The sequence below is a fragment of the Stenella coeruleoalba genome (assembly GCF_951394435.1).
Source record: "Stenella coeruleoalba genome assembly, chromosome: 17".
In the NCBI taxonomy this organism is placed as follows: Eukaryota; Metazoa; Chordata; class Mammalia; order Artiodactyla; family Delphinidae; genus Stenella; species Stenella coeruleoalba.
Window position 1 is genome coordinate 36,532,088 of NC_137163.1, and position 16,011 is coordinate 36,548,098.

Consider the following 16,011-nt stretch of genomic DNA (forward strand, 5'->3'; position numbering starts at 1 on the left):
CTCAACAATCTGAGTCTAGAGGATCCATGGTGCCACCACACTACTGAAGACTTAGGCTCTCTCTATCTTATTGTTCTGTCATCCTCAGCATGCAGTTTTCATCTCAGAGTTGAAGGTAGCAGGTCCAGCCCTGCCATTATAATTGCTTTCCAGCAAGAAGGAAGGGGAAAAGTAAAAAAGGAAGGCACACTCTTTTCCTTTTAAAGTCCTGTCGCAAAAATTCACATGAAGTATTGCTCCCATCTGGTAGCCAGAACCTAGTCATATGACTGCATTTGGGAAGTGAAGTCTATTTCTATCAAGAAAATTTCTACCATAGAAATTTCTATTACTATAAGAGGAGAATGGATACTGGGGAGACAATTTAACCAACTCTATCGCAATAATTAAACTCACAGAGATAGAGAAATGGAAAAATCAGTGATGTTGATTACTTCCTAAGGTCAGTAAGAAGTGGGGGTCAAACTCAGCCTGATGCCACAGGCTGAGGTCTTTATTATTCTATACTCCCTCATTATACTCTTATGTCCTGCTCTAGAGTGCTTCATTGCATGAAAAGGAAATTTGTATTTTATGAAACTGTATTAACCATATCTTTATACCATGCAGAAAATATCAGTCACACAAAATTTTTTTACCAGTAGGACCTAAGTTTTCTTGAATTTTAAATGCATATGCTTAAAACCCATCTTCTTCATGTCTCCTCCTTAGAATCCACTAAAGTGGAAAAATGGTCATATTTCAGGAGTATACAAGGGAAAGAGTATCAAAAGGTGACAATAAAATACTGACAGGCTTCCGGGAAGATGGCAGAGGAGTAGGACGCGGAGATCGCCTTCCTACCCACAGATAAACCAGAAATACATCTACACGTGGAGCAACTCCTGCAGAGCACCTACTGAACGCTGGCAGAAGACGTCAGACCTCCCTAAAGGCAAGAAACCCCCCCACGTACCTGGGTAGGGTAAAAGAAAAAAGAATAAACAGAGACAAAAGAATAGGGACGGGACCTGCACCAGTGGGAGGGAGCTGTGAAGGAGGAAAGGTTTCCACACACTAGGAAGCCCCTTCGCGGGCTGAGAGTGCAGGTGGCTGAGGGGGAAAGCTTCGGAGCCGCGGAGGAGAGCACAGCAACAGAGGTGCGGGGGGCAAAGCGGAGAGATTACAGAGGATCGGTGCCGACCGGCACTCACCAGCCCGAGAGGCTTTTCTGCTCACACGCCGGGGTGGGCGGGGCTGGGAACTGAGGCTCCGGCTTCAGTCGGAGCGCCAGGAGAGGACTGGGGTTGGCGGCGTGAACACAGCCTGAAGTGGGTAGTGTGCCACGGTTGGCCAGGAGGGAGTCCGGGGAAAAGTCTGAACCTGCCGAAAAGGCACGACACTTTTTCTTCCCTCTTTGTTTCCTGGTGCGCAAGGAGAGGGTTAGACTAAAAACGCTGCTTAAAGGAGCTCCAGAGACGGGCGCAAGCCGCGGCTAACAGCGCGGATCCCAGAGACGGGCATGAGACGCTAAGGCTGCTGCTGCCACCACCAAGAAGCCTGTGTGCGAGCACAGGTCACTATCCACACATCCCCTCCCGGGAGCCTGTGCAGCCCGCCACTCCCAGGGTCCCGTGATCCAGGGACAACTACCCTGGGAGAACACACGGCGCGCCTCAGGCTGGTGCAACGTCACGCCGGCCTCTGCCGCCACAGGCCCGCCCCGCACTCCTCCCTCCCCCCGGCCTGAGTGAGCCAGAGCCCCCGAATCAGCGGCTCCTTTAACCCCGTCCTATCTGAGTGAAAAACAGACGCCCTCCGGCGACCTACACGCAGAGGCAGAGCCAAATCCAAAGCTGAGTCCCTGGGAGCTGTGAGAACAAAGAGGAGAAAGGGAAATCTCCCCCAACAGCCTCAGAAGCAGCAGATTAAAGCTCCACAATCAACTTCATGTATCTGCATCTGTGGGATACCTGAATAGACACGAATCATACCAAATTGAGGAGGTGGACTTTGAGAGCAAGATTTATGATTTTTTCCCCTTTTCCTCTTTTTGTGAGTGAGTATGAGTATGCTTCTGTGTGAGATTTTGTCTGTATAGCTTTGCTTCCACCATTTGTCCAAGGGTTCTATCCATCCGATTTTTTTCTTTTCTTTTTTAATTTTTTTCTTAATAATTACTTTTTATTTTAATAACTTTATTTTATCTTAATTTTCAATCTTTCTTTCCTTCCTTCCCTCCTTTAGACAACGAATCATCCCAAATTGAGGAGGTGAACTTTGAGAGCAAGATTTATGATTTATTCCCCTTTTCCTCTTTTTGTGAGTGTGTATGTGTATGTGTATGCTTCTGTGTGAGATTTTGTGTGTATAGCTTGGCTTCCACCATTGTCCTAGGGTTCTATCCGTCCGTTTTTTCTTTTCTCTTAATAATTATTTTTTTATTTTAATAACTTTACTATATTTTATCTTATTTTACTTTATCTTCTTTCTTTCTTTTTTTGCTTCGTTCCATCCTTCCTTCCTTCCTCCGTCCCTCCCTCCCTCCGTCCCTTCCTTCTTTCTTTCTTTCTTTCTTTCCTTCTTGCTTGCTTTCTTTCTACTTCTACTAATTCTTTCTTTCTACTTTTTCTCCCTTTTCTTCTGAGCCGTGTGGATGAAAGGCTCTTGGTGCTGCAGCCAGGAGTCAGTGCTATGCCTCTGAGGTGGGAGAGCCAACTTCACGACACTGGTCCACAAGAGACCTCCCACCTCCACATAATATTCAAATGGCGAAAATCTCCCAGAGATTTCCATCTCAACACCAGCACCCAGCTTCACTCAACGACCAGCAAGCTACAGTGCTGGACACCCTATGCCAAACAACTAGCAAGACAGGAACACAATCCCACCCATTAGCAAAGAGGCTGCCTAAAATCATAATAAGGCCACAGACACCCCAAAACACACCACCAGACGTGGACCTGCCCACCAGAAAGACAAAATCCAGCCTCATCCACCGGAACACAGATTCTAGTCCCCTCCATCAGGAAGCCTACACAACCCACTGAACCAACCTTAGCGACTGGGGAGAGAAACCAAAAACAACGGGAACTACGAACCTGCAGCCTGCAAAAAGGAGACCCCAAACACAGTAAGATAAGCAAAATGAGACAACAGAAACAGAAAAACACACAGCAGATGAAGGAGCAAGATAAAAACCCACCAGACCTAAAAAGTGAAGAGGAAATAGGCACTCTACCTGAAAAAGAATTCAGAATAATGATAGTACAGATGATCCAAAATCATCGAAATAGAATAGAGAAAATGCAAGAAACGTTTAACAAGGACCTAAAAGAACTAAAGAGGAAACAAGCAATGATAACCAACACAATAAATGAAATGAAAAATACTGTAGATGGGATCAATAGCAGAATAACAGAGGCAGAAGAACAGATAAGTGACCTGGAAGATAAAATAGTGGAAATAACTACTGCAGAGCAGAATAAAGAAAAAAGAATGAAAAGAACTGAGGACAGTCTCAGAGACCTCTGGGGCAACATTAAACACACCGACATTCGAATTATAGGGGTTCCATAAGAAGAAGAGAAAAAGAAAGGGACTGAGAAAATATTTGAAGAGATTATAGTTGAAAACTTCCCGAATATGGGAAAGGAAATAGTTATTCAAGTCCAGGAAGCACAGAGGGTCCCATACAGGATAAACCCAAGGAGAAATACGCCAAGACACATATTAATCAAACTGTCAAAAATTAAATACAAAGAAGACATATTAAAAGCAGCAAGGGAAACACAACAAATACACACAAGGGAATCCCCATAAGGTTAACAGCTGATCTTTCAGCAGAAACTCTGCAAGCCAGAAGGGACTGGCAGGACATATTTAAAGTGATGAAGGAGAAAAACCTGCAACCAAGATTACTCTACCCAGCGAGGATCTCATTCAGATTTGACAGAGAAATTAAAACCTTTACAGAGAAGCAAAAGCTGAGAGAGTTCAGCACCACCAAACCAGCTCTACAACAACTGCTAAAGGAACTTCTCTAGGCAAGAAACACAAGAGAAGGAAAAGACCTACAATAACGAACCCAAAACAATCAAGAAAATGGGAATAGCAACATACATATCGATAATTACCTTAAATGTAAATGGAAAAAATGCTTCCACCAGAAGACACAGATTGGCTGAGTAGATACAGAAACAAGACCCATATATTTGCTGTCTACAAGAGACCCGCTTCAGACATAGAGACACATACAGACTGAAAGTAAGCGGATGGAAAAAGATATTTCATGCAAATGGAAACCAAAAGAAAGCTGGAGTAGCAATTTTCATATCAGACAAAATAGACTTTAAAATAAAGACTATTGGAAGAGACAAAGAAGGACACTACATAATGATCAAGGGATCGATCCAAGAAGAAGATATAACAATTGTAAATATTTATGCACCCAACATAGGAGCACCTCAATACATAAGGCAAATTCTAACAGCCATAAAAGGGGAAATCGACAGTAACACATTCATAGTAAGGGACTTTAACACCCCAGTTTCACCAATGGACACATTATCCAAAATGAAAATAAATAAGGAAACACAAGCTTTAAATGGTACATTAAACAAGATGGACTTAACTGATATTTATAGGACATTCCATCCAAAAACAACAGAATACACATTTTTCTCAAGTGCTCATGGAACATTCTCCAGGATACATCATATCTTGGGTCACAAATCAAGCCTTGGTAAACTTAAGAAAACTGAAATTGTATCAATTATCGTTACTGACCACAATGCTATGAGACTAGGTATCAATTACTGGAAAACATCTGTAAAAAATACAAACACATGGAGGCTAAACAATACACTACTTAATAACGAAGTGATCACTGAAGAAATCAAAGAGGAAATCAAAAAATAGCTAGAAACAAATGACAATGCAGACACGATGACCCAAAACCTATAGGATGCAGCAAAAGCAATTCTAAGAGGGAAGTTTATAGCAATAAAATCCTACCTTAAGAAACAGGAAACATCTTGAATAAACAACCTAACCTTGCACCTAAATCAATTAGAGAAAGAAGAACAAAAACACCCCCAAGTTAGCAGAAGGAATGAAATCATAAAAATCAGATCAGAGATAAATGAAAAAGAAATGAAGGAAAAAATAGCAAAGATCAATAAAACTAAAAGCTGGTTCTTTGAGAAGATAAACAAAATTAATAAACCATTAGCCAGACTCATTAAGAAAGAAACGGAGAAGACTCAAATCAATAGAATTAGAAATGAAAAAGAAGTAAAAACTGACACTGCAGAAATACAAAAGATCATGAGAGATTACTACAAGCAACTCTATGCCAATAAAATGGACAACCTGGAAGAAATGGACAAATTCTTAGAAATGCACAACCTGTCAAGACTGAATGAGGAAGAAATAGAAAATATGAAAAGACCAATCACAAGCAATGAAATTGAAACTGTGATTAAAAATCTTCCAACAAACAAAAGCCCAGGACCAGATGGCTTCACAGGCGAATTCTATCAAACATGTAGAGAAGAGCTAACACCTATCCTTCTCAAACCCTTCCAAAATATAGCAGAGGGAGGAACACTCCCAAACTCATTCTATGAGGCCACCATCACCCTGATACCAAAACCAGACAAGGATGTCACAAAGAAAGAAAACTACAGGCCAATATCACTGATGAACATAGATGCAAAAATCCTCAACAAAATACTAGCAAACAGAATCCAACAGCACATTAAAAGGATCATACACCATGATCAAGTGGGGTTTATTCCAGGAACGCAAGGATGCTTCAATATACGCAAATCAATCAACGTGATACACCATATTAACAAATTGAATGAGAAAAACCATATGATCATCTCAATAGATGCAGAGAAAGCTTTCGACAAAATTCAACACCCATTTATGATAAAAACCCTGCAGAAAGTAGGCATAGAGGAAACTTTCCTCAACATAATAAAGGCCATATATGACAAACCCACAGCCAACATCGTCCTCAAACTGAAATCATTTCCACTAAGATCAGGAACAAGACAAGGTTGCCCACTCTCACCACTCTTATTCAACATAGTTTTGGAAGTTTTAGCCACAGCAGTCAGAGAAGAAAAGGAAATAAAAGGAATCCAAATCGGAAAAGAAGTAGTAAAGCTGTCACTGTTTGCAGATGACATGGTACTACACATAGAGAATCCTAAAGATGCTACCAGAAAACTACTAGAGCTAATCAATGAATCTGGTAAAGTAGCAGGATACAAAATTAATTCACAGAAATCTCTGGCACTCCTATACACTAACGATGAAAAATCTGAAATCAAGAAAATTCTCCCATTTACCATTGCAAAAAAAAGAATAAAATATCTAGGAATAAACCTACCCAAGGAGACAAAAGACCTGTATGCAAAAAATTACAAGACACTGATGAAAGAAATTAAAGATGATACAAATAGATGGAGAGATATACCATGTTCTTGGATTGGAAGAATCAACATTGTGAAAATGACTCTACTACCCAAAGCAATCTACAGATTCAATGTAATCCCTATCAAACTACCACTGGCATTTTTCATAGAAGTAGAACAAAAAACTTCACAATTTATATGGAAACACAAAAGACCCCGAATAGCTAAAGCAATCTTGAGAACAAAAAACGGAGCTGGAGGAATCAGGCTCCCTGACTTCAGACTGTACTACAAAGCTACAGTAATCAAGACAGTATGGTATTGGCACAAAAACAGAAAGATAGATCAATGGAACAGGGTAGAAAGCCCGGAGATAAACCTACACACATATGGTCACCTTATCTTTGATAAAGGAGGCAGGAATGTACAGTGGAGAAAGGACAGCCTCTTCAATAAGTGGTGCTGGGAAAACTGGACAGGTACATGTAAAAGTATGAGATTAGATCACTCCCTAACACCATACACAAAAATAAGCTCAAAATGGATTAAAGACCTAAATGTAAGGCCAGAAACTATCAAACTCTTAGAGGAAAACATAGGCAGGACACTCTATGACATAAATCACAGCAAGATCCTTTTTGACCCACCTCCTAGAGAAATGGAAATAAAAACAAAAATAAACAAATGGGACCTAATGAAACTTCAAAGCTTTTGCACAGCAAAGGAAACCATAAACAAGACCAAAAGACAACCCTCAGAATGGGAGAAAATATTTGAAAATGAAGCAACTGACAAAGGATTAATCTCCCAAATTTATAAACAGCTCATGCAGCTTAATAACAAAAAAACAAACAACCCTATCTCAAAAATGGGCAGAAGACCTAAACAAACATTTCTCCAAAGAAGATATACAGACTGCCAACAAACACATGAAAGAATGCTCAACATCACTAATCATTAGAGAAATGCAAATCAAAACTACAATGAGATATCATCTCACACCAGTCAGAATGGCCATCATCAAAAAATCTAGAAACAATAAATGCTGGAGAGGGTGTGGAGAAAAGGGAACCCTCTTGCACTGTTGGTTGGAATGTAAATTGATACAGCCACTCTGGAGAACAGTATGGAGGTTCCTTAAAAAACTACAAATAGAACTACCATATGACCCAGCAATCTCACTGCTGGGCATATACCCTGAGAAAACCGTAATTCAAAAACAGTCATGTACCAAAATGTTCATTGCAGCTCTATTTTCAATAGCCCAGAGATGGAAACAACCTAAGTGTCCATCATCGGATGAATGGATAAAGAAGATGTGGCACATATATACAATGGAATATTACTGAGCCATAAAAAGAAACGAAATTGAGCTATTTGTAATGAGGTGGACAGACCTAGAGTCTGTCATACAGAGTGAAATAAGTCAGAAGGAGAGAGACAAATACCGTATGCTAACACATATATATGGAATTTAAGGAAAAAAAAAAACTGTCATGAAGAACCTAGGGGTAAGACAGGAATAAAGACTGTGTCCTACTAGACCTACTAGAGAATGGACTTGAGGATATGAGGAGGGGGAAGGGTAAGGTGTGACAAAGCAAGAGAGAGGCATGGACATATATACACTACCAAACGTAAGGTAGGTAGCTAGTGGGAAGCAGCCGCATAGCACAGGGAGATCAGCTCAGTGCTTTGTGACCACCTGGAGTGGTGGGATAGGGAGGGTGGGAGGGAGGGAAACACTAAAGGGAAGAGATATGGGAACATATGTATATGTATAACTGATTCACTTTGTTATAAAGCAGAAACTAACACACCATTGTAAAGCAATTATACTCCAATAAAGATGTTAAAAAAATAAAATAAAATAAAATACTGACAAATGCTGGCAAAAAAAGCACATACTTATGCAAATAGTTTTGGAATACCAACCTCTCCTATAACTTCCACATGTAAGTTTACTCTTTAAATTAACAAGTAAATATATGAAAATCAGATAGGCAAAACATACTAAAAACGTTAAGTTAGCAAAATACAACAAATTGGATTATACAGTCATTCAGATCAACTGGCAAGAGATTCAAAATTAAGCCAAAAACAAACCTGGTTTTAGTCTACTATATGGTTCGTATTCATGTTCCAAGGCACAAACAATCATTTTTAAAATTCTATGTACTGCACTGCTATCCAAGCGAAAATCAAGAGGACCTATAACAAGGCTTTTGGTAGACTTTTCCTGAAGTGTTCCCAAATCTTCACTTTTCCCTGAAGAAAAGTCTTGTTGATTTGCAGAACCTACAAGAAGCCAAAATTATATTAATAGGTAAGCATCAATCAGATATACCAAATATATATTTTAATATTTCTCTTATCTTTTTAGCTTAGAGCTTAATGCCTTAAAACCAATTCTACATCAACTGGATACACAGAACCCTGCTGATCTATATTTTTCTTTATGTAGATGAGAAGGTATTATCAACAAAAAACAGTTGATTTGAAAAACAATTGATTCCTGTTATCTATTTAATGTTATAAGATGTGCTATAAATTGAAATGGTCATTCTTAAATATTATTCTCTAAAACGTAATTGGCCTATACCTAATAATTCTATACACAATACTATTAGGTTGACTGGGAAAGCAGACTCTCGAAGAAGTTGCATTTTACTATTTTATCTTTGAAGTTACACGGAAAAATTGATTGCTTAAAGCTACATGTTCAAAGGTGCCTCGAGAGTTTTCTAATGACCATGGAAGTAAACAATAGGTATTACTCGCTTTGAACTTTTTCCAGAATAAAATCATTATGGCCATGCTCCACAGGGTGGAATCCAATTTCCCCAATCCCTTATCTGCCCATATGTCCACGAGGAACGAAGGATGTCTTCTAAAGAAAATCTTAGCACTACCTACAGGTATTTCTCCTTATCTAACCTGTCCACACCTTTGAGATTTGATTTTAATATACAAATTCACCATTTTAAGTGATAACATACAGTAAATTTTACTTAAGTCTTATGTTTATTCAAAAAAAAATAGGGAAGTAAACCTTTCCAGCATTTACTACCTTTAGAATCTAGGAAGGCCCAGTTAAACAAAAATTCTGTATCTACACCTTTTAGTAACTTTTTCAAAAATACATATCCTTCATTTCAAACAAAGGAGTCCAGTTCAATCTCTAGTCACAGTAGCAGAGACGAAAAAAATAATTAAATTTATTATTCATATATTCTTTTTTAAAAAAATTTTTTTTAATTTATTTATTTATTTTTGGCTGCGTTGGGTCTTCTGTGCTGCACGCAGGCTTTCTCTAGTTGCAGTGAGCGGGGGCTACTCCTCGTTGCAGTGCGCGGGCTTCTCATTGCGGTTGATTCTCTTGTTGTGGAATATGGGTTCTAGGCGCACAGCCTTCAGTAGTTCTGGCACGCAGGCTCAGCAGTTGTGGCTCGCGGGCTCTAGAGCACAGGCTCAGTTGTGGCGCATGGGCTTAGTTGCTCTGTGGCATGTGGGATCTTCCCAGACCAGGGCTCGAACCTGTGTCCCCTGCATTGGCAGGCAGATTCTTAACCACTGCGCCACCAGGGAAGTCCTCATATATTCTTAACAAGATGACTACACACAGACTTAAACGTCACAAATAAAACATACAAAGTTAATCTTAAACATATTTTATGATATACATAAATAAGAGTCACATTATAAATTAGGTATAAATAACATACCATTAACATAAAAAATGCTACTTTCCATAGCTAAACCAGACATTTCTAGAGTTACCCGTTAGGATGAGGTAGCCTGAAGATAACCAGAAGGACTCTGGTTGCAAATCAAAATATTCAAAGACAAGGAAAATATCCTGCTTTGAGTCCTATAGAGGCTATTAGGCTTCTTTAAAAAATGTCAATTTACAAGAAGACCCTTCTTTTAGACATCAGATTGTCTCTAAAACAATAGAAGTCTAGAGGCTTCTATTCTTTTTTTCAGATAATGCAACTTGAATATAATGCCAGTAGCTTATCTAAAATGTAAAACTGTGACTGGCTTTTAGCTACATCTTTTCAGCAAGGTATTTACTTGTGCTCACCCTCAATAAGTTTGGTCACTCCAGACCCCTGAATGTTTGCCTATTCTTATTAAGAGTCAAGACAATATCAAGTTAGCCTAATTAAAATGAAGGACTTGCCAGTCTCTCCAGGAGAGCCAGAGGTAAAAGAACCTGTACTGCCTACATCTGCCCATACCTTTATACCTATTAATAGAAAATGATTCTTCTCCCTATGTGAAGAGGAATCTGCAAGCTACAAAAACAACTCCACCAACCATCTGTGCCAGTGCACAAGGAACTCTACTTTCATTCGTGAGAACTATATATGCCTACATGTCTTCTTTTACTAGAAATTCACCTACTTTCTTTCCCCAATGGTTCTCATTAAAGTTTGCTTGTATTTAACTTATACCTTATGAGTCTGAGTCTCTGTATAAAACCCATCCTTTAAAGAAAAAAAGTAGCACTAACCCAGGAACTAGAAAATTAATCCTTAAATAGAATAATTTAGGAAACACAGATGCTTCTACTCCAACATTCCCCTAAATTAACACCAACACTCTCCCAAGACATCTGGATTCAAAAGGGTAATGAACCATGATGCCTGTCTCTCATCCTTTTCCTCAATCCAATAACTAAATAGTTTCAATTTTATCTCTATGTCTCTAAAATATTCCTGTTGTTTTCAGCTATCTACTTTAGATCCATAAAAACATTTGCAATAACTTCTTAAATAAAAAAGACTAAAAGTTACAACAATAATATTTAAAGTTATATTAATAAGAAATAATTTAGTTTCTAAAACAGTGAGTGCTTTCAAGTAGCAAAACAGAAATGAATTATCAGAATGCTTATTAATATCAAGCAGCAGCACAAGAAACTTACTAACCGAATTTTTATTTATATGTCATTTTATAATGTGAGTAAAGTACTACGACATCATTTATCACAACAAAAATAAATAATACAAGCTCTTTTTCTCACTGCATTTACTAGTTTTTTACATTAAGTCAATACTATCATGAACTTACTTAAAGCACACCAATCAAATCTGCTTTCCAAATTTCAGAATCCACTACAAACTTTGTAAAATTATTAGTTTAATATGCATTTAGATACCTAAGATAAAATTTAGGGCACTTTTTGATAACTTGGACTACAGAAACAAATAAATGTCATCACAACAAACCAAGAATTTTAAATAAAATATTTCTTGGAAGAATTCAAAATTAACCTCTTTTAAGAATTCAAAATACTTTTCTTAGGTTTATAAATACTGAAAATTCCACAAATTTCTTGTTTCAAGTAATCCAAGAAAGAAGAAAATCTGAACACGGTAGTTATCAATGCAAGCTGTAGAGTTTAAACTAGCTGGGTTCAAATTCCACATAATAGGTGTGTGATCTTGGCCAAGTTACAAAACCTGTATAGGACTGGCTGTTCCGTCATATGGAAAATGAGGATATTGTTATTGACTTATAGGGTTATTATGAAGATTAAGTTAGCTGCTACATGTAAAACACTCAGAAGAGTGCCTTACATTTAAAACCATTCAATAAATATTAGCCATTATCACCATCACTATATTATCAGTGAATATAGATTCACAATGAGAAACACACATATAAAAGCAGCTACCAAAAAGCAGGCAAAGAACAAGCAAACAGATTACTGGGTGAATGAATGAACACATTTTTAATGAACATGTGACATTCACAAGTTAAATTAACTGTGGAATCTTATTATTTACTCAAAAAAATTATCTGCTTGCACAGCTGAGAAAGTATCTGTGTAAGCAGTAAACCAAAAGCAAGAAAATGATTACCACAAGCCTAAGAAGAGCAGTTTCTTCCAATGAGGGAGGGAAAAGACTGTGATGGAAAAGGAACACACAGGAGACCAGCAATGTTGACACTGTCCTGTTTCTTGGCTTGTGTGAGGAATACACAGGTGTTTCTATTTCTTTGCTATTCTGTACGTAAATGTATAGAACTTTTCTGTTTGTATGTTATGATCTAACATTTTGGTTAAAAAAAGTTAAAGACTAAGATATCTGTACAAAAATGCACAATATTCACAGGAATGGAATATGTGAAAAATTCAAAGAGTAGAAAACTACCAGCTTCTAAGGCAGAAAATATATAAGCACCCTAGCAAATATAAATCATGTTTCAATCTTTTAAAAACTTCAGAAACAAATATATACAAATAAAATTTTCAGTGAGGGGTTTCCTTTACCTGATAGGCAGACTACTTTGTACTCCACCTCACAAAATACCAAATTCACAGCTCATGTGTAAGACATCATACTAAACAAGAGGAAACCTACCAGCTTACATTTGACAACTACAACACAATAAAAATTTGCAAAGTCCTTAGAACACAGACTTCTGAATTGTACTTTCATATGCAGGTATCCCTTGCTTTTCAAAAGTTAGCTTTAGGCCATTTCACTTTTACAAAAGGTCTGTTTCCCTAACCAAAATAAATGTGAAGAGAATATTCACTTTTACAACAAAAAGGTGAAAACAGCATTCACCACTTGTTTTGCAGTGAAACATTACAGAGGCAGCGCACACCACTAGCGTCTAGAGTGGCACCAGCAAACTCCTTCCCCAGGAACTATACTCAGAATCTCAATATCAAGCCACCACAGCTTTGAACTGTGTCTTTGAGCATACGCGCTTTTCTCAATTTATTTTGCACATCAGTTAACAAGATCTGTCCTAAGGTAACAGCTTCTTCACTTTACACCATTTCAGATTACCAAAGGTTTCATACGAATGCTGTAGTGGAGGAAATCTAATACATATAATTGACTCCTGAGCATCTCTACCAATGTCCACGGGTACCTCACAACACATCTTTTGTGAGTTGAGGGGGAAGATGGCGGAAGACTAAGATGCAGAGATCACCTTCCTCCCCACAGACACATGAGACATACATCTACACATGGAACAACTCCTACAGAACACCCACTGAACGCTGGCAGAAGACCTCAGACCTCCCAAAAGGCAAGAAACTCCCCGCGTACCTGGGTAGGGCAAAAGAAAAAACAGAGACAAAAGAATAGGGACGGGACCTGCACCGGTGGGAGGGAGCTGTGAAGGAGGAAAGGTTTCCACACACTAGAAACCCCTTCATGAGCGGAGACTGCGGGTGGCAGAGGGGGAAGCTTCGGAGCCACGGAGGAGAGTGCAGCCACAGGGATGCGGAGGGCAAAGACAAGAGATGCCCGCACAGAGGATCGGTGCCGACCAGCACTCACCAGCCCGAGAGGCTTGTCTGCTCACCCACCACGGCGGGCGGGACTGGGAGCTGAGGCTTGGGCTTCGGTCAGAGCGCAGGGAGAGGACTGGGGCTGGCGGCGTGAACACAGCCTGAAGGGGGTAGTGCACCACGGCTAGCCGGGAGGGAGTCCGAGGAAAAGTCTGGACCTGCCAAAGAGTCAAAACACTTTTTCTTCCCTCTTTGTTTCTTGGTGCGCAAGGAGAGGGGATTAAAAGCGCTACTTAAAGGAGCTCCGGAGACCGGTGCAAGCCACGGATAACAGCGCAGACTCCAGAGATGGGTATGAGACGCTAAGGCTGCTGCTGCCGCCACCAAGAAGCCTGTGTGCGAGCACAGGGCATTATCCACACCTCCCCTCCCGGGAGCCCGTGCAGCCGGCCACAGCCAGGGTCCCAGGATCCAGGGACAACTTCCCCAGGAGAACGCACAGAGTGCCTCAGGCTGCTGCAACATCACGGCGGCCTCTGCCGCCGCAGGCTTCGCCCTGCACCCCATGCCCCTCCCTCCCCGTGGCCTGAGTGAGCCAGAGCCCCCGAAACAGCGGCTCCTTTAACCCAGTCCTGTCTGAGCGAGAACAGACGCCCTCCGGCAACCTACACGCAGAGGCGGGGCCAGATCCAAAGCTGAACCCCTGGAGCTGTGCGAACAAACAAGAGAAAGGGCAATCTCTCCCAGCGGCCTCAGGACCAGCAGATTAAATCTCCACAATCAATTTGATGTACCCTGAAATTCTGGAATACCTGAATAGACAACAAATCATCCCAAATTGAGGAGGTGGACTTTGGGAGCAAGAAATATTATTTTTTCCCCTTTTCTTCTTTTTGTGAGTGTATATGAGTATGCTTCTGTGTGAGATTTTGTCTGTATAGCTTTGCTTTCACCATTTGTCCTAGGGTTCTGTCCGTCCGTTTTTTTGTTTTGTTTTGTTTTTTACTTTTAAAAAAATATTTCTTATTATTTTTTATTTTAATAACTTTATTTTATTTTATCTAACTTTATTTTATTTTACTTTATCCTCTTTCTTTCTTTCTACTTTTTCTCCCTCTTATTCTGAGCCGTGTGGTTGAAAGGCTCTTGGTGCTGCAGCCAGGAGTCAGTGCTGTGCCTCTGAGGTGGGAGAGCCAACTTCACGACACTGGTCCACAAGAGACCTCCCACCTCCACATAATATTCAAATGGCGAAAATCTCCCAGAGATTTCCATCTCAACACCAGCACCCAGCTTCACTCAACGACCAGCAAGCTACAGTGCTGGACACCCTATGCCAAACAACTAGCAAGACAGGAACACAATCCCACCCATTAGCAAAGAGGCTGCCTAAAATCATAAGGCCACAGACACCCCAAAACACACCACCAGACATGGACCTGCCTATCAGAAAGACAAAATCCAGCCTCATCCACCAGAACACAGGCACTAGTCCCCACTACCAGGAAGCCTACACAACCCACTGAGCCAACTTTAGCGACTGGGGACAGACACCAAAAACAACGGGAACTACGAACCTGCGGCCTGCTAAAAGGAGACCCCAAACACAGTAACATAAGCAAAATGAGAAGAAACAAAAACACACAACAGATGAAGGAGCAAGATGAAAATCCATCAGACCTAACAAATGAAGAGGAAATTGGCAGTCTACCTGAAAAAGAATTCAGAATAACGATAGTAAAGATGATCCAAAATCATGGAAATAGAATAGACAAAATGCAAGAAACATTTAACAAGGACCTAGAAGAACTAAAGAGGAAACAAGCAATGATAACCAACACAACAAATGAAATGAAAAATACTGTAGATGGGATCAATAGCAGAATAACTGAGGCAGAAGAACGGATAAGTGACCTGGAAGATAAAATAGTAGGAATAACTACTGCAGAGCAGAATAAAAAATGAAAAGAACCGAGGAGAGTCTCAGAGACCTCTGGGACAACAATAAACGCACCAACATTCGAATTATACGGGTCCCAGAAGAAGAAAAGAAAAAGAAAGGGACTGAGAAAATATTTGAAGAGATTATAGTTGAAAACTTCCCTAATATTGGAAAGGAAATAGTTAACCAAATCCAGGAAGCACAGAGAGTCCCATACAGGATAAATCCAAGGAGAAACATGCCAACACATATTAATCAAACTGTCAAAAATTAAATACAAAGAAAACATATTAAAAGCAGCAAGGGAAAAACAACAAATAACACACAAGGGAATCCCAATAAGATTAACAGCTGATCTTTCAGCAGAAACTCCGCAAGCCAGAAGGGACTGGCAG

The 16,011-nt window shown here is 39.8% G+C and overlaps 1 protein-coding gene across 15 annotated transcripts in view; it reads right to left on the reverse strand.

The window, feature by feature from the left end:
- VPS13B (vacuolar protein sorting 13 homolog B) overlaps positions 1-16,011 on the reverse strand; it is a 795,728-nt gene that overhangs the window by 693,705 nt on the left and 86,012 nt on the right. For all 15 annotated transcript variants that reach the window (XR_013824628.1, XM_079901966.1, XM_079901971.1 and 12 more), the window contains one exon: positions 8,514-8,705. Coding sequence is in view for 14 of the 15 variants with exons in the window: in XM_079901966.1 (XP_079758092.1) it covers positions 8,514-8,705 (192 nt within the window). In the remaining variant the exon portion in view is untranslated. The remainder of the gene's footprint in view (positions 1-8,513; positions 8,706-16,011) is intronic.